The sequence below is a fragment of the Eulemur rufifrons genome, chromosome 6, assembly GCF_041146395.1.
Source record: "Eulemur rufifrons isolate Redbay chromosome 6, OSU_ERuf_1, whole genome shotgun sequence".
In the NCBI taxonomy this organism is placed as follows: Eukaryota; Metazoa; Chordata; class Mammalia; order Primates; family Lemuridae; genus Eulemur; species Eulemur rufifrons.
In genome coordinates this window covers 100,359,167-100,382,313 of record NC_090988.1, presented here as the reverse complement: position 1 = coordinate 100,382,313, position 23,147 = coordinate 100,359,167, and the positions used below count along the sequence as shown (strand labels likewise).

Below are 23,147 nucleotides of genomic sequence, written 5' to 3'. Positions count from 1 at the left end.
GCAGCAGGGAGAGGTCGAGACCCAAGTGACAACCCAAGTGTTGGGAGGCCCCTTCTTGCAAAGGCACCCACGTGGGCCGCACACCGAGGGTGGTGCCATTACCATCCAGATCTTGGTGGCGCGACTGATTTTGCCGTGCTCGGCGAACATCCAGCCGTGGTAGGAGAGTAGCACCTTCAGGGAGTAGCGCATGGTGGCGATGAGGGCCACCCAGAGGCCAGTGCTGAACAGGACACCGCTGACAATGTTCTTGGTCTGGCTGGACATGTAGCCACTGCAGAGACAAACCAGGACAAGTTGCAAAGGCGTCGTCAGCGTAGAAAGGAGACCCCGAGCTGCGGGGCAGAGCAGCCTTCTACGGCACGGTGAGGGACAGCAGCCCCCAGGCAGAGTCGGGGGACACCCACAGGGACCCGACTCCCAAAGACTCATGGGGGTTTCCTTCTTGCCTCAAAAAGCACCAGCCCCCTCTGCTCTGACGGGCCTCGAAACAAACCCAGGCTAACGGTGCCATCTGCAAAAACACGCAACTTCCTCCAGGGTCTCAGGACAAATGGAGAGGGGACGCAGAGACTGGCACTTGCACAGACCCTGCACCATTTGCTTTGGCTCTTTAGGATTTTTTTTCCCATCAGACGTACTCCAGGATTTTGCCTGTATTCATAATCTCAAACTATTTGTCACGACTATGGCCTTAAGTATTTATATCAAAAGAGCTTGTTTGTGACCTAGACAGGAATATTTATCACAAATTAAGAAACAAATCATATAAAATAATCATGTAGACAGTAAGCTTAAGGAGAGGCGCGGTGACTCACGCCTGTAACCCCAGCACTCTGGAAGGCCAAGGCAGGAGGATTGCTTGAGCCCAGGAGTTTGAGGTTGCAGTGAGCTACGATGACACCACTGCACTCCAGCCTGGGTGACAGGGCAAGATTCTGTCTCAAAAAAAAAAAAAAAAAAAAAAAAAAAAAAATTTAGTGCAAAGCTCTCTTTGAGAGAATGTGCTCCTCCGGAGGCTGCGGGAGCTGGGAAGGTGCAGAGGCAAACCCCACATGAGACATGTGACTTCACTTTGAAAGCAGTGGCCTAGGGACACAGAGGTCCTCTCTACAACAAAAACACTGGCCCTTAACCTGGAACCTGGTCTTTCTAAACACAGGCCGGGGATGGCCCAGTTTACCAAAATAGGTTTAAGAGGGACGAAGCGACAAATCTCATAAAGACCCAGATTATAAAGGGCTTTAAAAGCCAACACTTCTAAATATAAGCCAGGCTCAGGAGACGCCCTGCACCGGACAGTCCACGGAGAGTCTTCGCTGACCCCGCAGTAGTGAAGGTGCTTGGGCGAGCTCCACACACACCACGCAGGACAGCTGTCCGCCACGGCCCGTGGACAGGAGACAGGCCCCATGGGAGCACCCAGGTCTGCCAGCTGCTTGCTGAGTGACAGGGGTGACAGGAGTCCCCGCCGTGCCTTCCCTGGTCCCCAGGCGGACGAGGAAGCTGGCAGGCATCCAGGCCTCCCACGCTTCCACTAAAATGATGAGGACTTTTATTCTGTCTCTCGCAGACGCTTATAAAGGCATGAGCCAGTGTTCTCGTGCCAGCTCGGGCTGTGAGCAACCCGGCTGCTGTGTGACTGCTCAGTGACTCCTGGGTGTCCAGGGGCTTCCTGAATAGGGAACAGGGTGTGGAGGGCTCCTCTGCAGACCACGTGCAAAAACAAGTGCAGGCGTCAGGGCAGCTACTCAAGCCCTCCTGAGAATGTTCAGACCATTAAGTTACATCTACTGGATCCCTGATTTCCAGTCATCGGAAATCCAGCTATCAGCTGTGAGCAAGTGCTCATTTATGTCACATTTCTGCCAGTTTATTTTCTTACTCCTTTCCAAGGGGACAGTGTTTACATGCAAACAGCAGGAAGGCACCATTATAAGATCCAGAACGTCCCTGTTTAGCGCAGCCCTGACCTAGCATCGTACGTCCCACCAGCAACTGCTGGCCCGAAAGACAAAGCCCAGGGTCGGAGCAGGACTGGGAGGTCACTACTCCTCCAGGCCCACAATGTTCACCAGTGTAAACAAACAGCACAACTCTGGGAGGCCGAGGCGGGAGGATCGCTCGAGGTCAGGAGTTCAAGACCAGCCTGAGCAAGAGTGAGACCCCCCCCCCACCCCCGTCTCTACTAAAAATAGAAAGAAATTATACGGACAGCTAAAAATATATATAGAAAAAATTAGCCGGGCATGGTGTCGCATGCCTGTAGTCCCAGCTACTCGGGAGGCTGAGGCAGGAAGACTGCTCGAGCCCAGGAGTTTGAGGTTGCTGTGAGCTAGGCTGACGCCACGGCACTCACTCTAGCCCAGGCAACAGAGTGAGACTCTGTCTCAAAAAGCAAAAACAAAAACAAAAACAACAACAAAAAAAAACCCAGAAACTGAATCAAATGTCTGGCATGGGACAGCAGGGACACTTCCGAGATACTGTGGTACTTTCACACTAGAAAGTAAAAATGTGTGTTCAAGTGCAAGGGTTGCAGCCACCCAAGGGGACCGTGGTTGCCCACGTTTCATCGTCTGGACACTCGAGCAGCAATAAAGCGGTGGTGACCAGTCTGCCTTCGTCTCATTTAGGTTCGGGGTGGGGGCTGGGGGACCTCGGCAGTGAATCCCAGCTTCCCCACTCCTCTTTCTGTGACCTGGGCAGGCGGCCACATCTCTGAGTGCTTCCTCATTGGTACAAGGGAGACCCCAGTTCGGGGTCATGGCAGTGTGGGGTCTGACCCCCAGATCCCAGGTGGGACTGAGGACCATCCCTGGAACCTGCAGGAGTATCGGTCAGTAGACGTGTGCCGAACGTGACAAAAGGCACCCCTGCCCCCCCACCCCCGGGCCATCTCTTGGTAGAATGAGAGCCCACTTTCAAGCTCCTAGAAACATCTGGAACTCTAAAAGGAGGGAGTGATGGGGTTGTAAGCCACTCTGGCAGGGAGCTGGGAGCTGAGGTCCCCCGAGCACTCCGCAGCAGGCAGCCCAGGGGTTGCAGAAGCCCAGGATGGATGGACTCCAAATGCCAAGGAATGGCCACAATGGCAATCAGCCCTTTGGGCAGAAATCCCTTTTGAGGAACCTGCTGCCACGCTAAGTGCACTGCCACTGTTGGCCACCCCCTCGGGCCCCAACACCCTCCATGGGGGTGCCCCAGGGCCACCACTGATCTTCGTCTTCAGAGGAACCACAGGGGACTACAAACCCCCAGGGGGACCCTAACACCAGTCCAGGAAGGAGGAGGAAAGGTGACGTGAAAATAGCAGCAAGAGCTTCAGATCGGACCCAGAACAGTAACAGTCCCTCCGTGTAAGGAGACAGAAAGCAGCAGTGAAGCTCTGGAGGCCGAGCCAGGGGGATGGCTTGAGCCCAGGGCTTGAGGCTGCGGTGAGCTGTGATCACGCCACCGCAGGGCAACAGAGCGAGGCCCTGTCTCAAAAGCAAAAAAAGCAAAAGACAACAATAAAACTGGCAACCTCCCAGACAACTGGAGATTTCACAGGATTACTTACGTCGTGTCAAGGGTCCGGTTGATTTTCGCAATTATTCCCAAGGAGGGGTCGATTTTGGCGTACATCGTCGACATCACGCCCACCACCACGATGAGCCAACTGGAGGGGCTTGCCGGGTACACGCCGGTGATGATGCCATTCTAAACACAGACACGCAGAGCTGTGAGCCTCACCCTCCCCCGCAAACCATGCTGTGACTGCGCCCCACAGCTCCTGCCTCGGACCGCTGAGACATCAGGTAGAGGGAGGAAGGTGCCTGCAGGTTGTGGGCAACTCTCGCTCCCGGGAGCTGGAAATCTTCCCAGAGGTTACGGCCCGCAGCCATTCCAACTTTTGTCCCCTATTTCTGAGCCAAACCCCTTCCTGAAACAGTTTCCCCAAGAGTGGCCCCAGGATATTAGAGTCGTCCAAGGCACTAGTTTAACATACAGGTTCCTGGGCTCCACCCGGACTGAGCCTCCATGCCCACTGGTGAAGGACGTCCCAGAGCCACCATGAGGTCCTGAAGTCTTCTCCCCAACCTGCTACCGTCCAGGACGCCCCAGACCCTGGCTCCGAACTGTCGCTCCCCACTGCTCCTGCCTCAGGACACAACTTAACCCTGAAGTACTTATAGGAGACCTTGCTCCACATCGAGAATGTGCTGTAAAATACCCCAGTCAAAAAGACAGGAGAGGGCGGGCACGGTGGCTCACACCTGTAATCCTAGCCCTCTAGGAGGCCGAGACCAGAGGACTGCTTGAGGCCAGGAGTTCGAGACCAGACTGAGCAAGAGGGAGACCTCATCTCTACTAAAAATAGAAAAATTAGCCAGGCATGGTGGTGGCACATGCCTGTAGTCCCAGCTACTCGGGAGGCTCAGGCAGGAGGATGGCTTGAGCCCAGGAGTTTGAGGTTGCTGTGAGCTATGACGACAACCACTGCACTCTAGTCCCTGTCTCCAAAAAAAAAAAATAATAATAATAATAAAATAAAAGGGAACAGCGTTGGGGGAGGATTATATGAAACAAAATTGGCAAAAATGCTGAAACAAGGAGGCGAGTGGTGGTGATCATTAATTGATTCTCTTCACTTTTGTGTTTGAAAACTCCCAATTGAAAAGCAAACTCTTACTAAAGCCATCCCAGTAAGATCTTGATCTGACCAAGATAACAGACTTAGACGCTCTCCAAGCCTTTCTCTGAATTCTTTGGGAGGATATTTGCACCCCCCACGTGTCAGCCCCACTGAATTCACAATCCCCAAAAGATATTCTCCAAAGTAAAAAATTTTCTTTGAAATACATGAATTGATTACAATTAAATAGATAAGTAAATAAAAGGGAGGGAAGAAAGTTCTAGATACATTGTCTCCCATTCACTGTGGCCTCCCCCGTCCTTCCAAAACCAACCGCACCCCGGACCCCAGCTGACCCCTCTTTCTCTGTGTGATCAGTAAACCAAGTTTACCGGTTCTAGTAAACCAGGAGATCAGCGCGGCACATGCTATTTATCGCCTATTTGTGTATTTATCTGTCTCTCCTTTCCAGGTCTTTAAAATCAAAGAACAACACTTCCACTGGGTTGAATATGATGGCCACGCTTCTATTTTCCTAGACTCCAAAGGCCCAGCTCTCAGCAAGAGTCCCGTGGGTCACACTCAGCTTCCCCTGTAGGTGGCGTCCTCCCCCACTGTGGCAGATCACAAGGACAGCAGGCGAGAGGCACTGGAGGTGACTGTCCTTCCTTTGGTCATTTGCCTGTGCCCAGGACCCCACCAGCTGAGCCCCAGGGACACCTGTGCAGCTGGGCTGCCTCCCAGGGACTGGCCCGCCTCTCCGCTGTCCCTGCTGCCACCTGCTCTTGCATTTGGGTCTTCCTCTTCCGAGCCACCCTCAGAAAAGGGACTTTGGGGAATCCACAAACTCAACAGCAGCTGTCTGGGGCGGGGGTTCACTTTCAACTTGATGAACATTTTTCATTTTTTTCAAACATGCATTTATCCCTTCTGCGATGTTTAAAATTAAAGCAAATGAAAAACAAGACATGCTTAAAAAAGAATAAATTTCCAATGGTAAACGGATGAGAACATGTGGAGTTAACTGTTTTGAATGCATGTAGTTTTCAACGTTTGAATATTTGATCAGCAAGGTAGTTATTACATGACCTTGCTGAAGTTTGGGAAAAACCCTTTCTCGACAGGATGTAATGGATTCTGACTCAGAGCAGAAGACATGGGTCCCAGTCTTCACTCTGCCTTCCGCCGAGCCGGCCACTGGCCCTCGGAGCCTCATCTCCTGCCCACTGCCCAGCGCGATTCACTCCAGGAGTTCTGTGGCCAAACTATATGCAAAGGTGCCTTATAAATTACGTGCCAATTACCAGCCTAACACACCTATATCTCACGATAGCATCAAGAGACCCATTCTTAGATGTTAAAGTCAATACTGTATAGATTGAAACAAACGTCAGAAAACCTTGAATCTGATGAACTTCTTCTTCCAGGAGTGAAGTCCGGAGAGATAGATTTGCTTAAGGGCTTCATGGCTCAGCTGCAGGTCGATCCCTTCCGGGGTGACCGTGAACTGAAAGGCCACGGCTTGGTGAGCCTCTGCCATCTTCAGTGATGACGATGACCTGGAAGGGGAAGAGCGTGTCAGTAGATACTAGGAGGACCCCTCATCTAGAAGCATTGTTCATTCTGGATTTAAGTTTCGACTTTTCATTCACAGAGCCAATGCCGTCACCACACTTGGCGTCCACCTGCCTGCCCAGCACAGTACAGACAGTTGCTGCCTCTGCTTAGGAGCCCCCAACTCCCTGGCCATCACCCCAAAACCAAACCTCCCAGCCAGCATCTCAGGCCACCCCCCCGGACACAAGGTTAGTAACTTGCACAGCAGAGACAAATCCCCTTCCTGCCGCCAACCCGCTGGAGGCCGACAGAGCATTGGAAACCCCAAGCCCCGAACCCCTGGTCTTCAGGTGGCAAGGCCAGACCTGCGCCAGACGCCTCGGCCCTGGGCAGCATACGGCTGCTGTTCTGATAAACCGCTTTAGGGTTTGAGACAGCACCGTAAAGATCACAAAAATCACATGCGCAGAACCCTCCAGAACGGGCGTCCACAGGACGGAGCTTCCTCCTCAGGTCATGGCTGAGGTCACACTTCCTTGGGCAACCCCAGGGCTGAGTGGCGCGGGCATCACTTTATCCGGCCCCCAAGCACAGCCCCCCTCAGCCAGCTTCCCCGCCCAGCAAAACAAGCTGCTTTCGCAAATCTGTAGCATATTCTTGCCTCCCCTCCACCCCGGTCCTGCCGCTCCAGCTGTCTCCCTTCGCAGACTCTGCCGCACCTGCTCAGCACCAAGCCCTGGGCCTCCCTGCCTCCCGGGAGCCGGCCCCTCCTGCCCGCCCCATGCCCGTGGCGTGCGGCCTCCATCCCTTCCTACGCTGTACTCAATGGACGCAAAGGAAGCTAAGAGAAAAAAACTATCAAGAACCGTCATAAAAATCCAAAATCGTGTGTTCTCCTCACTGGTCGGCTTTCCTGTTTTTGCCCTGGATGCCCACCGAGGGCCACGTGTAGGACCTGTCAAAACCGGTGGGTGTCACCGTTCCAAAGACCCCCAGCCACAGAAGCCAAGCTCACTGGGTCCCCAGCCAGCCAAGACACAGAGAGACCCCACAGGCAGGCCTAGATCAGCCCTACCGTGCACTCCTCTGTCCACAATGAACACTCACCGACGGCCTCCAAAGCGCCAGCCGGCAGGAGCGGCCCTGCCGCCCCCGCAGCTAGACAGTGAGGCCAAGAGCAAGCAAACAACGCCTGGGCAGCACTCGGGGTCAGAAGAGGAGGGGGTGCCCAAGGGACCTCCTGGGCGATGCTGAAGCCCAGGACAAGGACCAGCCAAGGGCAGAGCAGGCAAGTCCTTCAGGCCCCGGGCAGACTTGGAGGCAGGGAAGGGGGTCAGCAGGGGCCGTGAGCAAGGCCAGCAGGCGGGGGCCAAGGGCAGGTGGCCAGGTGTGGAGAGGAAGGCAGCGGCTGGCATCCAAGGGCTTCAAGGAAGGGTGCTCGCTTCTATTTCTGTCCTAAAGACCATGCTGGATGGAACGTGAATGGGGGCAGGGAAGTAGAGGCAGCTTCCAGGAGAGTGGACAGGCCTGGCCCACAGCAGCGACAGTGACAGTGGGAGGATGACCTGCACAAGACGGGCTTCAGAGGCACCTCGGGCTGGGTGTGCTGATGGCATGGACCCTCGGGCTTCTTGCCTGAGCCATCCACTCAGCGGAGCCACTTACTGACCAGGAAAGTCTCCGTGAGGGAAGGGGATAGGCGGGGGGTGGAAGCTGAGAATTCACACGTGGACCCGCTACACGTGAAATGTCACCAGGGGCATCCAGGTGGAGAGGCAGAAGGAAGGAGACTGGGGACTGTCAGCACACGGAACCGAGCTCTGCTCTGGTGACTTTGAAAGAAGAGCAAGTCAGCAAACCCACCTCCCGCTAGGCTATGACCTGAGCTTATGGCACTTTGCAAAGCACACAACAATATTTCCATATTACTTGGTGGGTGTGGCGCGAACTCCCATGGCCTGGCTCATTCTGAAGAAATAGATCCCATTTTCAAAAGCAGCAAGATTGCCAAGCAAACGCTTGCAAGAAAGAAATATACACTGTTGAAGAAGACAAAGCAAACAGCTCTGAATCCACTGCTCGAAAAGCTGTCCCCTCGGCTCTAAGCCTGCCCCAGAGTCTCACGGTTAACTCTTGAGCCCTCCCCAATTAAAGCCTTCACAGTAAACGTGCCACAGGCGTCACAGGCGAGAGCTCTGACAGCCGGCATGTGGCAAATAAAACGACCTGACGGCTACCCTTCCCCTCTCAGTGAGGTACTAGATTTCAGGGGCTTTATAGAGCACACGAGGGGATTAATGGTAGAAGATTAGACACAGTGTTTGCAGCCAATTCTATCCAGAGCTATGCATCCAATGTTTGCTCAGAAATCTCCCCTCTGCTAGGGAGTCAGACACACCGGGACTACATACAGCACCTTCCCAGGAGAAAATGCCCCTGGCAGAGCTATCTGAATTTAACGAAGGATTTGCTCATTTTGGTTGGTTCAGAGTAAACCTAAGGATACTAAATGCCCCTAAAATGGACAATTTGTTTTTCCAGTCGATTGCAGTAGCAGAGATGAGCTGTCCTGAACCAGCCGCTCCCTCTTAGGGCCAGAGGCAGTAATTAGTGAACCAGACAGCCAGGGGCTGAGCAGCTCCCTGTGCAAATCTAAGGGGTGAAAATCCCACCCTCAATCCCAGTATCTGCAGCCTGATGCTTAAAAGCATTTATACAATAGTCCCCACCCCAAGTCCACGGTTTTGCTTTCTGCTGTCTCAGTTACTCACAGTCAGCTGAAGTCTGAAAATACTTAATGGGAAATTCCGGAAATCAACAATTTGTCAATCGAGAAAATCTGCACACCACTCTGAGCAGCGTGATGAACTCTCGCACCGTCCTGCTCCCTCCACCTGGGAAGGAATCGCCCCTTTGTCCAGAGTATCCACACTGGACACGCCACTCGCCTGTCACCACACAGGAGAACACAGCATATACAGTCGTCCCTCAGTACCCGACGGGGATTAGTGCCAGGACCCAAGGATACCAACATCCACGGATGCTCAGGTCCCTTATATGAAATGGCACAGCACTAATATTTGCATACAACCTATGCACATCCTCCCCTGTACTTTAAGTCACTTCTAGATGATTTATAATACCTAACACAGTGTAAATGCTATGTAAATAGCTATACTGTAATTTTAAATTTGTATTATTTTTAGTGTTGTATTGTTATTTTTTGGAGTTGTTTTATCCCCAAAATATTCTCAGTGCTTGGTTGGTTGAACGTGAAGGTGTGGAACCCACGGATGTGGAGAGCTGACTGCATAGGGTGCAGTACTATCCAGGGTTTCAGGCATCCACGGGGGTCTTGGAACATATGCCCCAAGGATAAGGGGCGGTCACTGTAATTATAATACTGCCTTCTGTGGCCCTCGGGGAGTGCAAATCAAAATCCTAGTAAAACACCACTTTGCACCCAATAGGACGGCTAGAATCAAAAAGATGCAAGACAGCAAGTGTCGGTGAGGATGTGGGGAAGTCGGAATTCTCACCACGGCTCGTGGGATATAAAATGGTGCGGCCACGTTTGCAAACCCCTGGCAGTTCCTCGGAAGGTTAAACACAGAGTTAGCACAGGACCCAGCAATTCCACTCCTAGGTATCCGCCCAGGAGAACTGAAAACATGGATCCACACAAAAACTTGCACCCAGAAGTCCACAGCAATATTACTCAGAATAGCCAAAAGGTAGCACTATGTCCTTCCACTGAGGAATGGGTAAACAAAATGTGGTCTAGCCGCACAACAGAATGTTATTCAGCGATAAACAGGGACACAAAAGACCGACACCTGCTACAACGTGGATGCACCTTGAAGACGTGCCACCGCGTGAAAGGGGCCAGACACCAAAGGCCACACATTGCATGATGCCGTTTACTCGAAATGTCCTGAACAGACACACCTACTGAGACGGAAAGTGGACTGGCGGCTGCCAGGGGCTGGGGGCAGAAGGGAAGATTGGGAGGTCACAGCAAAGCAGCGGGAGTTTCTTTTTAGGGTTATGAAAATGTTCCAAGAGGTGTGGTGGGGACGGTTCTAAGTGTGCTAAGAACCACTGAAGCGCGCACTTCAGATGGGTGAACTGCGCAGGGTGAGAATGACATCTCATAAAAGCTGTTGCCAAAAACATGCTGTCTCGTGAGACTGAAGTGTCGTCTACTAACAAACACACACTGAGCGGGGCCGGGCACGTCATCCCTCCTTCCTTCCCCGTCCTGCCCACCACAGCGCTGTGACAACTGCTACCTCATGACACGAGGGGATTTCTGTGCAATATTTTTTAGGTATGATACGACATTGTGGTTATTTTGAAAAAGATGTATCTTTTAGTGATATGCACTAACATATTAGTAAATGCAATTTTATCTCTTATCCCCTCTGGGATCTGCTTCTCCGTCATCTGTGGTTGGGGTGGATGAATCAGCCACGCGTGGCAATGGCCACACCAAGTCCGTTGGGCCCGTCCCTCTTGTGCATGTGTCTGAGATCTCCCAGTGTCTTACACTGCGTCTGATGACATGGGACACTTGTCCGCTGCCATCAGCGCCAGGCCTGCCACGTGTGCAGAGCTCTCCAGCCACACTCCGAGCTCCCGGGTGCACACCTCGCCCGGAACCTCGCAGCTCCGCGTTGAGAAACAGCCGCACACCCAATCCGCAGCCAGGAAAGACAACCAGGACAGCCAAAGGTGTCCGGGGCCAGAGTGCTTGGAGACTCGAGGTGAGGCGAGGTGAGCCGCCTGTGGCCCTGGTTTAGGTACTGAAGACAGGGGCCGATCAGGTGAGCACCCGTGGAGGGCAGCCCGGGATGTGGGGAACTGGGCGAGGAACAGGACAGGGCCACTTTCCGCCGCCAGGGATGCCTCAAAGCCGGAGCCCTGCTGACTCCAGAGGTTTCAGGGCAGGGAGGGGAGGAGGAGAGAGGGCGTGAAGGAGAGGAATGAGGAATGAGAGATGGGGGGCGAGGCGGCCCCAGCTCCCCTGGCCTGGTCCACACTGGCCACAACGTGGAAATACCTGAACAGTCAGCATCCTTGACCCACCCAACAGGGTTTTTAAGTCCCTGGTGTAAAAAACAAAAAAGGAAAAGCCAGCCGCCCTGCCCCCCCCAATCTCCCTCCCCCCACCCTCTTACAGGTGCTTCCTCCTGGGCAGGGGGCCACGCCCTTGCCCACGTGTCTTACCTTTCACCCAGTGGGTGTGGATGCAGCTTGGTGACCTCTCCCACCTCCAGTCACTGCAAACAGCAGCCAGAGTGACAAAGACACAGTCAGCTTCAGAACGCTGACCTTGGCTGGCAGGTGCCGCTGGCTGGCGGGTGCCGGTCAGCTCCAGGGTGGGGCCCTCACTCATTCCAGACAACAGGCAGAGGGTCCCTAATGTCTCTAAAACTGAGGGACTCCATCCTCAGATGGAAACATACAGGAACCCTAACCAGATTAAGCCAATTAAGCCCTTCATGCCCTCCCTCCTCCTTCCTGGCCCCCACCAGAGTCTGAAAACCTCTGAGAGGCAGCTCATTTCCTGCTTTGACCATCCCTGACAACAGAAAGCCACCGGTTCCTCGGCTGCCCTCTGTACAAAGCTTACAGCAAAGAGAATCCTCACCCGGGATCTGCGGCCCCAGGGTGCTGGCTCAAGTGCCCGGACAGGGGCCGCAGGTGGCTCCCCCTCACCCACCTGCAGACAGTCTGCCAGGGAGGCGGCGAGCAGCTGAGACTGGGGGCGGGGACAAGCCAGGCAGGAGGGCACAGAGCTGGCAGAGCATGCGGGGCTCAGGGGGAAGGGGTGGGGGAGGCAGGTGTCCAGGTGGAAGGAGGCATGTCACTGACAAATCCCAGGACCTCAGATGAGCTGAGACAGCCCAGTGAACATTACACAGCAAGACTGAGAAACCGCAAACATACAGAAAGGTACAGCGTAACACCCACGTCCCCTCCTGGAATGAACAGATATAGACATTTTGCAGTATCGACTTGAGATGCCCCCACTTTTAAAGAATGAACCAGATACAACCTTCCCTCCAGCTCCCCAGAATGTGGGGCTTATCTTCCCCACACACGTGAGTTCCCACAACCACACACAGCACCGCCGCGCTCTGCGCATCTTCTGCGACCTGCTCCTTGTCCACACAAAGTTCCGGAGATGCCTCCGCTTCTGCCCACGCGCTCTGGCCCTGCCGTCCTGCACGCCACTGCTGGAAGAAACCAGTTTGCACCGTGTCCCTCCCTGCCAGGGCTCAGGGGCCTTCTGTGTTCACTTTTACACTCTCACAGACAGAGGCAGCGAGTGACCTTGTCCGCGTTAGAACATCGTATTTTAATGGGGAGACCCTCAGGGGAAGAGCTCAGGGTGGCAGCAGACCCCCCTGGTCCTCTGGGGGAGCGTCCCTCATCTCCGGCGGGCCTGCCTGCTCTGCCCATGTCCAGCCCCCTCAGGATGCTGGTCATCGTGTCCTCTTTGTCCTCACTGAAGCCCTGTCTCCCTGTCTACCATGTCAGCCCTCCCAGGGGGTCTGAGTGTCTCGCCCACCTCACCATGAGCCTGGCCAGGGCTTCCCCAAGAGTGTGACACACCGGCCACTTTGTCTTGTTCTCCTTCCACTCCAGGTGTGGCCAGAAGGTGCCACTTCTTTGCTACAGCAGGGGCTCTGACCTGCCGGGGAGGCCCTGCCCGGGAGGCCCTGCCCGGGCTCACTGCCGCCTCTCCCTCCCTCCTTTCGGTAAGGGTAAGAGGCCAGGGACACCCACGTGCTCCGTCTCCAACTCTCCTTCCTAGAAGGCCTCCTTGGAGTCCCAGGCACTCCCTGTCAGGCTGGGCACCCAGGCTGGGAGCCCCAGCATGCCGGGAAAGGGCCCTCGGGCCAGCTGGCCGGGCCGGTGCAGCCGGAGGCTGAGCCTGTATCTGGATCCAGGCCACCTACACCATGCAGCCTCCTTCCTTCATCCCTTCAGCCTTCCAGAGGGGACAGCAAGGGACATGGCAGGGCCAAGGTCAGGCAAGCGGACAGGTATCCAGGTGGAAGGAGGCAAGTCGGGCTGGTGGCAGCTCCCACACACGGTGCACAACTAAACCATTGGTATCCGTGGATTTGCCCTCCTTCCCGTTCCTCCTTCCTCCCGGGTGAGGCCACAGCTGTGGCTTCCTGGTTCACCGGCTGCTGCCGCTGGCCCCAATGGCTTCTGAGTAGCTGGTGGGCCCCCTGTACCCCCGGGTCAGACAGCCTCCAGGCCCTGCCCAGGGTTTTCACTTCAACCTATGCCTGCTCCAGGCTTCAAGCACGTTTCACTAATCCAAAACTACACGGATGAAAAACAAATCTCGCCACCTTCCCACGTGCCCGCACCCTCCCTCCACCAGCACCTGCCTCGCCTGGGCAGGAATGGACAAGCGCTGTTCGCACTCCATTCCCCACCTCGGGCTGATGCAGTCCCCAAAACCTGCTGATACAAAGGCACGCTGGCCCCAGCAGTGACACGCCTGCTCCCTGGCCGGCCCCACCTGGATGGCGGGGGCAGCTCTGCACTCACTGCCTCTCCCAGCTCTCCTTCCTCCACGCCACGCTCCGCACCAACATCTCCCAAGAGACCTGCTCGCTGCTCTAATCCACGCCCCCCAGGGCTGGCCTATTTGTAGCGCCTCTCCTGAGATTTTCTTCCCTGCCCGGATCCCTGAGACACATCAGAGCCTGGGATGGAGAGAGGTGGCGTTCCCAGGGACAAAGTTTACACGGCGTGACTGCCGGAATCCAAACAGCACAGCATGGTGCACACCTGCACTCCAAGTTCAAGGATGGCTACAGGAGAGAAAGCATATATTGGAAAGGAAAGCAGAAAAGAGAAGGGGGAAGAAAAGTTGCAAAGAAGAAATGAGAAAATATAGATGGATGAGGAGAGAACGTGACCCCCCCCCCCCACCCCCGGCTCCATCGTCATCCAGTCACTGCCTGGAATAGGGAACACGCAGGAACAGAGCAGCAGAGGAGGCCAGCCCCTGCCTAAACAGGCAGGCCCCTCGGCGACTGTTCCTGACATAAGGCCACTTGCTGTACCCCAGACCAGCGCAGGGGTAAACCAGAGGTCTCTGCTGTGGCAGCAATGCCCAGCTGCTTCCAACACGCCAAGACAAAACCCTCTGTCCGTGTGTGTGGTCCGGCACTGTGGGGCTGTGGCCGGAAGGTACAGAAATCATTTCTGAGAGGCTGAGCTTGGGGCCCGGTTCATGCCTCTACCCAGAGTGAACAAGAGCCCTGAAAGGTCGTCCCCGGGAGCCCCACCTGGCGGGAGCTCACACACACCACCCTGCCTGGAGTGCGCCTGGTGCCTGCCAAGTCCCAAGCGGGCATGGGAGCTATGCCGTGGCCACTCCAGAGTCAGGAGGGGGCTAACGCAGAGACTCATCGCCCAGGTCTGCGCCAAGCAGTTAAGCACCTTAGGCTAATCGGCTCTCGGATGAACAGGTGAAGAACGAGATGCTCAAGCTCGAAACTACGACCTATTTATCACAGTTTTTAAACATTTGCATCTCCTGTCTCAAGTTCATCTATGCTGTGGTTGTTATCGTCACCCTCCGAAGCTCAACTCTCTGTCACCAGCCCCTCAGCCAGGCCCACCGGCCCTGACTTGGGGCTGCTAACTCTGACCCACAGCCGGGAGCCTCCGGCTCTTCCTCGACTTCCATTCTCTCCTTTCTTCACACATAGCATGCAGCTCCCTCTCCCAGGGACCTGCTCTGATGGCCACGAATCCACGTTGCCAAAGCCCGGGAATTCAGCAGGATACACTCAGCAACTTCACCTGCGCTCGCTGGCACGTGACTTTCCGTGGTAAGTTATGTGTTCAGACTTCCAAAATAAGGTGTAAGTTTCAAGGACACGAATCCAGGTGTGATTCTCTGAATCAAATCGTGAGGAGCACAGATAGTTCTCCAACACTGAATGGTAAATGGAAAATTTGGGGGGAAGATGTTGACATATCCCATTCAATTTTGGTAAGATCATTTTCGTTTTAATGACTGTGCACAATACCTCCCCCAAATCCTTGGCCAATAGACTGCTCTGGTACTTTGTTTTTCCAATGTATTCACTTTGTACCCTTTCTCCATAATCAATTCCTCTTACCTAAAACCTTTCACCTCTGAGGTCAGCAGCCTGCGAAATCCTAACAATGGCCCCGAATTCAAGAAGCCCGTCCCTGCAACAGGTCCCTCCCGCGCTCCCCCGCCCATAGGCGGTGCCTAGAAAAGTAGGTAAAAGGTCAGCAGGATGCCTGCTACCGCCCTGGGGAAAACGGAGATGTCGAAATCACCCTCATAGTATGAAGCAAACAATAAAACTTGATGTGACAACGGACGTCCAAAACGGTCTTTATAGCAACCAAAATGTAAATAAATTCTGTGCGGCAGACGACTTTCAACATAACTTTGCAATGCACAGGTCCGAGACAGGAGGGCGGGTGAGTGGGTAGGTAGATACACAGACAGGTAGACAGATTCCTTTTTGTGCTTTTAACAATGAAAATACAGAAAACTCCTTCTGCCGAACTCTTTGGCACATGCTAGACAATGTGATCCACATATACATATTTTTATTAATGTATTTGAGCAGCTCATTTAATTCCCTCCAGAACCCTAGGAAATGAGTACTGCTAATGTCCCCGTTTTCTAATGAGAAAACCAAGATGTCAAGAAATTTGCCCAAGGTCACCGCTAGTAGACAGGGGAGCTGGAAATCAAACCCAGGTTCAACTCCAAAACTCACGTTCTTACCTACCAAGGTGAAGTGGTAGGTACTACACAGAAAGTTCCACTTAAGATTCCCCGAAGTTACAAAACAAATATAAAATTAGGTCACTGTTACCGGAATGATGTGATTGCAGCCAGCAATAAACTACAGTAACTACAGACACGATCTGTGCCAACTCTAAAATTATTCACATGCTCCAGTCTTCCCGCTGGAACTGCACAATTCACAAGCACACAGAAGCAGGCTCTGCCTTCTATGAAAACCTAGCTAACAACTGCCCAACTTGGCTAGCGGGAAACAACTGTGTTGGAAATCCTCTGAGAAAAGGTTACCCGCAGGAAACAGCTTAGCTCAGCATGAATACCAGGCAGGGTCTCCAGGAACACAGCCTGTATCCCTCACCTGGGAGCAAGTGTGAGGCTGGGTGACACCGGCCCCTCGCCCTGGAAAAGCCCAAGAAGACCCTGCAGCAGCTCTGGTGAAGGGCAGGGCAGTTATCTTGTCATCTACAACACAATTTGGATGCCCAGGTGACCGATGCCTGGGAAGCTTCTTGCTCGGCGAGACAAAGCTAGTGCCAGCCTCCAGGACTGGCTCCAACTTGGGGAAACCACATTGTGCCATGCATGACTTCCCGGGTGGCAACCCAGGCTGGCCTGGTCACTGCTATCCAAAGAACTTCAGAGAACGTACCAGGAAGGTTCTGGAAGGGTGACATCAGCCCAAGGGTTTCCCTAAAACCAGCATGCATGTGCTGAGTCTTTTACAGTCAGGTGCAGACAGAAACTAGCTTCTCTCCAATTGGTGAGTGTGAGCACACACCCTCTGCACCCCAGAAGCCAGAGGTCATTTATTCACCTGAAGATGTGCTTCTGTGCTCTTGCAGTTTTTCAGTAAACGTGTATACATGCAAACATAAATATTATTGCGCAAACCTGATGGAAATAATGTAAGCAAGGATTCACTGAAAACTTGCCTTATTTTTTTTTTTTTTTAAGACAAGGTCTCACTCTATTGTCCAGGCTAGAGTGCAGTGGCATCATCATAACACAGTGCAGCCTCAAATTCCTGGGTTCAAGCAATCCTCCCACCTCAGACTCCCCAGTAGCTAGGACTACAGGTGCACGCCACCATGCCTGGCCTGGAACTTTCATCATGGAAGGTTGTATCTTTAATTCATGACACAGCATTCAACAGTCACAATAGTGAAATTGACCGCACAGTGAATTTCCTGCAGTGAAGTACATCATAGTGCACCATTTGCATTGACAGGGTAAATATGATGCATCAAATCAGGTTATAAAAGAAATTCTCAATCACACTTTTTTCTACAGTTCTTGAAAACAACACAGCTTGCATCTACCAAGGTACTGTGAAAATAAAGCAAACTGAAGTGCAGACCTTGCATTACAGGGTGTCAATAAGTAATGGTTAACCAGGTAAATATAGAGAAATGTAATCTTAGAAAAATAGGAATTAGGGAAAAGCTACTGGGGATCACAATTTTATAAAGAAAATACCCAACATATTGACAGGCCCAATTACCTGGCCTATCTACTCAGATCCTACTTGGAAGGTAAAGAGCCTGTGCTCCGCTGGCTCGCGCCTGACCTGGCTCCAGACTGCTGGGGAGAGGCACACATCCACCCAGGGAGACCCCAAACCCCTCATGGCACCAGTATTCCGTTCCCAGAAATACTCCTACGACCATGGAGGTTGTGCACCCTGCATTTCCCTTGTGTATTCCTCATCTTTGCACGCAGAGTAAACTGAATTTATCAAACCACACGTTCCCATTTGAGGACTGCAAAATGCAAGTAGTGCCCGTAAAACCCGCCTGCAGCCAGGACACAGTTTCCTAGAAGCCGTATTTATTTCACACACTCAAAACTCCTTCCACATCCGACCTCTTATTGGACTGTCATAAAACTCATGTGACACCGAAGGACAGTTGTTAGAGCCACCATCCTACAGATGAGGAAAAGGAAACCCAGAAACATTCGAGGCTGATTCAGTGTCACATCCAGCCCAAGTGGGGTGGGGGCCTCTAAACTGAGGCCCTCTGGCTGCCCACTGGTCTGCGAAGCAGCCTGGGAAAGAGAGAGAGAACACACAGATCTGGGTTCAAATCCCAGCTCTACCGTATACTCAGATGTGGGACTTTGAGCAAACGTCATCGCCTCTCACACAAAGTCCCCAGGCACATACAGTATGCATAACACCCACACCCCACACAAACTGAAGAGCAGTACGGTGACCGGCCCCAACACACGTTAGGTCTTTAATGCAGGAACACAGTCTTCGTACCTTTCCAACTGCCGCCACGGGCCACTAAGGCAAGTGTGCCAAGAAGGTGGATCTCCTGTCCTTCCTCTTTGCACCCCCATGTCAAATCTCAACGCCAGCACTTGCTACCTTGGCCTCCTTTCTAACTTTGACATTTAACTTTTAGTAATTTGCTGATGCATTTTAAGCATATGGAATTGGGCCTCACATTGCACCACGGGGTGTCACTGTGTATCAAATCTCTTTTAGGGCACTACAGGAGCAGATTTGGAAAAATCACAGACAAATGCTTTAATGATCATTTCATAAAAAATCAAATTTGATTTATAGCATATGACAATTTCTTAAAAGTAAGGTTATTTTATATTTGCTTTTAATACAAACATGTATTACTTTTTTAATTTGGCAAGAGGATTCTAAAAAGATAGAATTAACTCAATGTTCCTGCCCTCACGGAGCTCACCCCCACCAGGGCATCACGACACAGCATGCCGAACGCCCTGTGGGTGGCATCACAGGACTCCAGAGCAAGCCAAGACCAGTGGGACAAGAGGTCAGGAATGAAGAGGATGGTGTCAGGTCCAGAAGTTCCCAATTATAATATTCAACACGAAGGACATGAACTTCCCATAACACAAGCGGAACTAATGGTGCTCCAAAGGGCCCCACCATGTCAGGAGGCTGCAGCAACCCAGGGGAGAAAGGACGCCTCACAGCATTCTGTCATTCCTTCAGCAGGTATCTGAACACCTGCTCGGGGCCATGGGGTACGTGAGAAAGGCAAGTTTAAGAGCAATTTAGGGCCGGGCGCGGTGGCTCACGCCTGTAATCCTAGCACTCTGGGAGGCCGAGGTGGGCGGATCGTTTGAGCTCAGGAGTTCGAGACCAGCCTGAGCAAGAGCGAGACTCCACCTCTACTAAAAATAGAAAGAAATTATATGGACAGCTAAATATATATATAGAAAAAATTAGCCGGGCATAGTGGCACATGCCTGTAGTCCCAGCTACTCGGGAGGCTGAGACAGGAGGATCGCTTGAGCTCAGGAGTTTGAGGTTGCTGTGAGCCAGGCTGACGCCACGGCACTCACTCTAGCCTGGGCAACAGAGTGAGACTCTGTCTCAAAAAAAAAAAAAAAAAAAGAGCAATTTAGGAAGATAAATAGCAGGACTCGGCGCCAGCTGCATGTGGGGGCTCAGGGAATGGGAAGAACGCAAGACGACACTCAGGTTCCCGGGATGCACCACAAACCACCGGCATCAGCACTGTGTAATACTCCTTTCCCTTTTTACCTAAAGCACTCCCAGTGACTAGCCAGTGACTAGCCAGTGACCCCCAAGAAGCAGAGGGATGGCCACCCTACTTCCCCACCTTGCAAGGTGACAGTGACCTTACTGTACACTCCGGCGGAGAGGCACACCTCACTCTGCAGCAGTTTCTTCATTATTAGCTTCCCTCCCACAAGAAAAAGGCAATGGCAGACATTCCTCAGAACTGAGGCTGTCACTCTACTCCAACAGGGCAAGCTGGCTTCAGCCCAGGGACTGCTGGGGACCCAAGGTTCACCTAATATTTGCATGGGGTAAAAGCTGAAGTTTACAAAAGGCAACAGGTACTTGCAATCAACAAGCAGAAAATATTTTGTACTTGTGTTAGCCACAATAGATTTAAAAAAAAAAAAAAAAATGCCCCATACAGCCCAGACTAGTTCCAAAATCATCAAGGAAACTTAGAGTGGTGGCGTCCGGAGAGGGGATGCGAGCGAGGCCGACTGCTCTGGATTCCCATGCGTTCCCCTCTAACTTTGCACCGTGTGCTGCTAGTATCGTTTATTTTTAAAACAAACCAAAAAAAAAAAAAAAAAGGTTCTCGCAAAGAAAGCTTGACACTGGCATGAGCCGTTCTAAGACAGTTGAGGCTTCACTGTGAGAGGGACTCTCTCAAACACGCTTTAAACATACAATCCTGACTTCTCAAAGCACCAATTCTTCCGGAATTCAAGTTCAGGCTTCCCCCAGAGGTACAACTGTGGCCTGCCAATAATAACCATGCGCAGTGACTAAACACTTTTTCCAACAAAGGAAAAAATGCAAACGATCAAAGTGCAGAAGCAGCCCCGGGCCTGAGCAGGCGGCCGTTTCCGCCTCCCACCGCCACCACCTTCCCCCGCCTCTAGACTGCAGGCAGCATTTTTAATTGCTAGCTTGGAACGCGTCCGGCCACCGCGGCTCCGCGCCCCGCCCCTTCCCCACCCCTGGGTGGCGTCACGTGACGGCGCAGAAAAGTAGGGGAAAGGTCGCCGGGGCCCCGCCCCCGCGCGTCCCGGGCGCTCAGATCCTGTTCCACCCGCCGTGCCCACAGAGGCCTTCCGGAGCTGGCTGACGCGCGTCGCGGCGGCCACCCCGGCCACAGCGGGCGCAATGCAACGCGCTTCTCCGTGGGAAGGCCGGGCCCTGCAGTGCTCTGCCTTGGGTACAGTTAGGAGGTCAGTGCGTCTGATGACTGATGCCACATCCAGTAGACCAGAAGCGCAGGCACTGCGCCCAAGAGCCCGGGGCGCGTCTGGAAGGGGTTCTCTGCGAAGCCCGAATAAAAATTAATGGTGTTTTTATGAATGAGCACGCGGGGCCAAGGTTGGGTAAGCGCAGGCCCTTGCCCAGGACTCCCCAGAGCCCAAGCTTGACCGCTCGGTGACCGCTGGGCCGGGGCGGGGGCCAAGAGCCGCGGCAGCAGCAGCGGAAGGGACCCAGTCTAATCCCTTCCCCTTCAGGTTAGGCAGTTTGTTTTTAGTACAAACTCGAAAGATTTTGGCCTGTGCATGATGCCAATTTCTGCCACTTTGATACAAAGTATGTGTACTCCTAAAACTAGCCTTTTTTTTTCTGCTTGATTCCAACGACTGTAAAGATGGAGTTCAAGTGCAAGGTCTAGTCTAGCAACGCTTCTTAGGAAGGAAACCAGTTAATTTACGAGCGAAAGAGCCCATGCGCTGCTAGTACTGAGGCAAAACGAACCCAAAGAACCAACTCTGAATGCCGATGCGCCCCAAGGCAACGTACAACTGCAACCTCACTGGGCTCCGCAGGCACCCGTCTCACCTGCACCGAGGTCCTCACACCTCCGGCTGCGCTCTCGCTGCCAGGTGGCCTTAAATAATTTGGAAAGGGAGAGGATGTTGCTGGTTTAAATGAAAGACCAGCGCTGTTCAGCCATTTTTTATTCATTAGGTTTGCGGCTTAGAAGGAAATAAACATACTTAAATATCTGGAATGGCCAGAAACCGGACGCCTGTGGAATGATGTAACAAAATACACATTTCAAAAGGTTAAACTGATTTTCATTTTACTCGGTAACTTACAAAGTTACCAGCTTTCTGCTAAAAATCTGCTCTTAGTATTTCAATACATGGAGCCGAGGGAAAACAAAAGCCTGTCCTTCACTGGGAACATTGAGTCTGTCCTGTGTTTAACCTAGGAATTACTTGGGATTTTTAACTCTCGAGTTGGGAAAAAAGTAAGATCGGCCCTCATCTTTGTTGTCCTTCGGCTTTGACGAAAGCCAAGCACCGATTTACATTATAAAGGCGCCGATCCACGGCCTTTCCCAACAAAACCGACGAAGCCGGCTGTTGGCTGCCACAGCGGTGGTTCCTAGCTGGGGGATGCCCAGAGTGGGCCGACCGCGCCGTCGGGCTCACAGGCCAAGTTCACCCCGGCCTGATCACGTGGAGCCACCCACCGCGACTCCGCGGTCTTCAGGCCGAGCTCGACCTTGGGCAGACTCTCCGCGCCCACCTGCCCTGGACCCAGCGCTGTCGGGGGCGGGGGGTCGCACAAGCCCGGACTGGCCCGGTACCCCCATCCCGTTCGCCGCGGCGCTCGCACCGCGCAGGAGTCCCCGCGCCAAGGGCGTGTCCCCGCGCCAAGGGCGTCTCCCCCCGGCTGCACTGCGGGGGCGGGCGCGAGAAGGGGTCGACCGCGCCCTACCCAATCCCGAGGGCCGAGCATCCCTCCCGCTGCCGCGCGGGACACGACTGCTGGCAGACCGACCCCTGGGAGGACCCCCAGACCCAATGCACTCCGGGGGTGGGGATGGGATGGCACCGGGAAAGGAGTCGGCGGTCCTACTGGCCCCAGGCTGGAGACTTCTCTCTCGCCGCCGCAGGGGACTCGCCCAGGGTCAGACAGACCCTGGGGCAGACCCCCAGACCCGATCCAGTCCCGGGCGGACTGAGGAGTGGGGAAAGGAAGCCGGCGGCTCCACTGGCCCCGTGCCAGAGGCGCCCTGCCAAGGCCAGAGAGCAGAGCATCCCTCCCGCTGCCGCGCGGGACACGACCGCTGGCAGACCGACCTCCGGGAGGACCCCCAGACCCAATTCACCGGGGGGGCCGGAGAGCCCCCAGCCCGCCGCAGTTTTGAGCTCTCCACCAACTCCCGGTCCAAGGGCAATGCTGGGGTTCCTCCCGGCGCCCCCCAACCCCGCCCGGGTACCAGCAGCACCCGCGCGCCCCCCGCCCCCGGCCCGCCGCAACCCGCAGGGCGGCGCCCGCCAGCCCTTCCCACGGCGCCCGGCCCGGCCTGGCCTGGCCTTACCGAGTGGGCGACGGAGGCGCGGCGGCAGGACAGCGGCGGCCGCAGCAGAGTGAGCTAGGCGAGCGAGCGCCGGGGCCAGCAGGGCTGCGGGCGAAACAGAGCGCACCCGACGCCGGCCGCTGCCGATTGGCTGAGGCGGGCGGGGCTGCGGCGCCGGGGGGCGGGCCACTCCCCGCGCGCGGTGGCCCGGAGGCGGGCCCTGGGCGGGGCGGGGCGTTGGGGCGGGGCATCGGCGGGGCGCCTCGGGAGGGGAAACTGAGGCTCGCACCGGCGAGCGCAGCCTTGGCCTCTGCCAGGGTGGGGTGTA

General features: G+C 54.0%; 1 protein-coding gene across 1 annotated transcript in view; it reads right to left on the bottom strand.

Moving 5' to 3' along the window:
- Window positions 1-22,940, bottom strand: part of CPT1A (carnitine palmitoyltransferase 1A) — a 48,931-nt gene extending 25,991 nt beyond the window's left edge. The window contains exons 1-4 of the mRNA XM_069471725.1: window positions 22,841-22,940; window positions 6,018-6,177; window positions 3,563-3,702; window positions 103-274 (exon numbers count right to left, since the gene is read on the bottom strand). Coding sequence (XP_069327826.1) covers window positions 103-274; window positions 3,563-3,702; window positions 6,018-6,158 — 453 coding nt within the window. The 5' untranslated portion in view covers window positions 6,159-6,177; window positions 22,841-22,940. The remainder of the gene's footprint in view (window positions 1-102; window positions 275-3,562; window positions 3,703-6,017; window positions 6,178-22,840) is intronic.
- Between the last annotated feature and the right edge of the window lie 207 nt (window positions 22,941-23,147).